Here is a 1,192-nt window from a genome sequence, read left to right as displayed (position 1 = left end):
GCAAAGAAGAGAGGAAGATTTGTGCAAGTACTAGCGAATGATCGGCAAATAAGATTACAGCTAGCTACAGCGTCGGATATAAGCATCATCTGCGAGAAAACCTGGCGGAAAATCGGGCGACCTGCGTCAAATCCAACAACCGTCCAAGCGTCCAATGCATCCGGAAAGCCGCTCAAGGTAATGTTTGAATGTTCCTGTGAGGTTTCGGTTAACGGGATGAAGCGTCAGGCTCATTTCTACGTGGTAGAGCAACAGCTCAACTTGGTTGGGCTGGATTTAATCGATCAATTCAATTTCTGGTCGGTACCCATGAATCGTCTTTGCAACCATGTCACTAGTTCGACATCAGCGATCAGCACTCTCAAGCAGGCCTACCCGACGGTGTTCAGTGATGTTCCTGGGCTGTGTACTAAGGCGAATGTGCAACTTACGCTGAAAGAAGGAGCACAACCCATTTTCCGACCTAAGCGTTCTGTCGCGTACGCAATGCACATGACCGTAGATGAAGAGTTGGATCGTTTGGAAAACGCTGGGATCATAACACCAGTGAAGTATTCAGAGTGGGCCGCTCCAATAGTCGTCGTGAAGAAAGCAAGCCAAGCGGTAAGGATTTGCGGAGATTACTCAACAGGTTTGAACGACGCTCTACAGCCGCATCAATACCCGCTTCCACTGCCGCAGGACATCTTCGCAAAATTGTCAAACTGCAAAATGTTCAGTCAAATCGACCTTTCTGACGCATTTTTGCAGGTTGAAGTGCAAGAAGAATCCAGGGATATGCTAACTATCAACACACATCGGGGACTCTACCGCTACAACAGGCTTCCGCCGGGAGTAAAAACAGCACCTGAAGCTTTTCAGCAGCTGGTGGATACCATGTTAGCTGGATTAGAATGTAAATCAGGTTACCTAGACGACGTGCTAATTGGCGGTATGGATGAGGAACCCCGACTAGGAAGGTAAAACAAGATTATAACATGATTGTAACAATATCAGTTATTTATAACAACCGTTGATATAATCGAGTTATGATAAATTATTATCACATTTTTTCTTAACAAAATTATAACAGAATTAGAAAATTTTGTTATTTTAACAACATCCTGAACCAAGTTTATAACAGCCTATGTTATAAAAACTGTTGAACTCAGTAACACAATATGATATAAATTTGTAATTCTCTCCTGATTGG

General features: G+C 43.5%; 1 protein-coding gene across 1 annotated transcript; it reads left to right on the top strand.

Moving 5' to 3' along the window:
• The first annotated feature begins 216 nt into the window (after positions 1-216).
• Positions 217-963, top strand: LOC134207584 (uncharacterized protein K02A2.6-like). The gene has a single exon (XM_062683291.1). The coding sequence runs from the start codon at positions 217-219 to the stop codon at positions 961-963; it is 747 nt and encodes a 248-aa protein (XP_062539275.1).
• The last annotated feature ends 229 nt before the right edge of the window (positions 964-1,192 follow it).

This window comes from Armigeres subalbatus, chromosome 1, assembly GCF_024139115.2.
Source record: "Armigeres subalbatus isolate Guangzhou_Male chromosome 1, GZ_Asu_2, whole genome shotgun sequence".
Taxonomy (NCBI): Eukaryota; Metazoa; Arthropoda; class Insecta; order Diptera; family Culicidae; genus Armigeres; species Armigeres subalbatus.
This window is presented reverse-complemented; position numbering and strand designations above follow the sequence as displayed.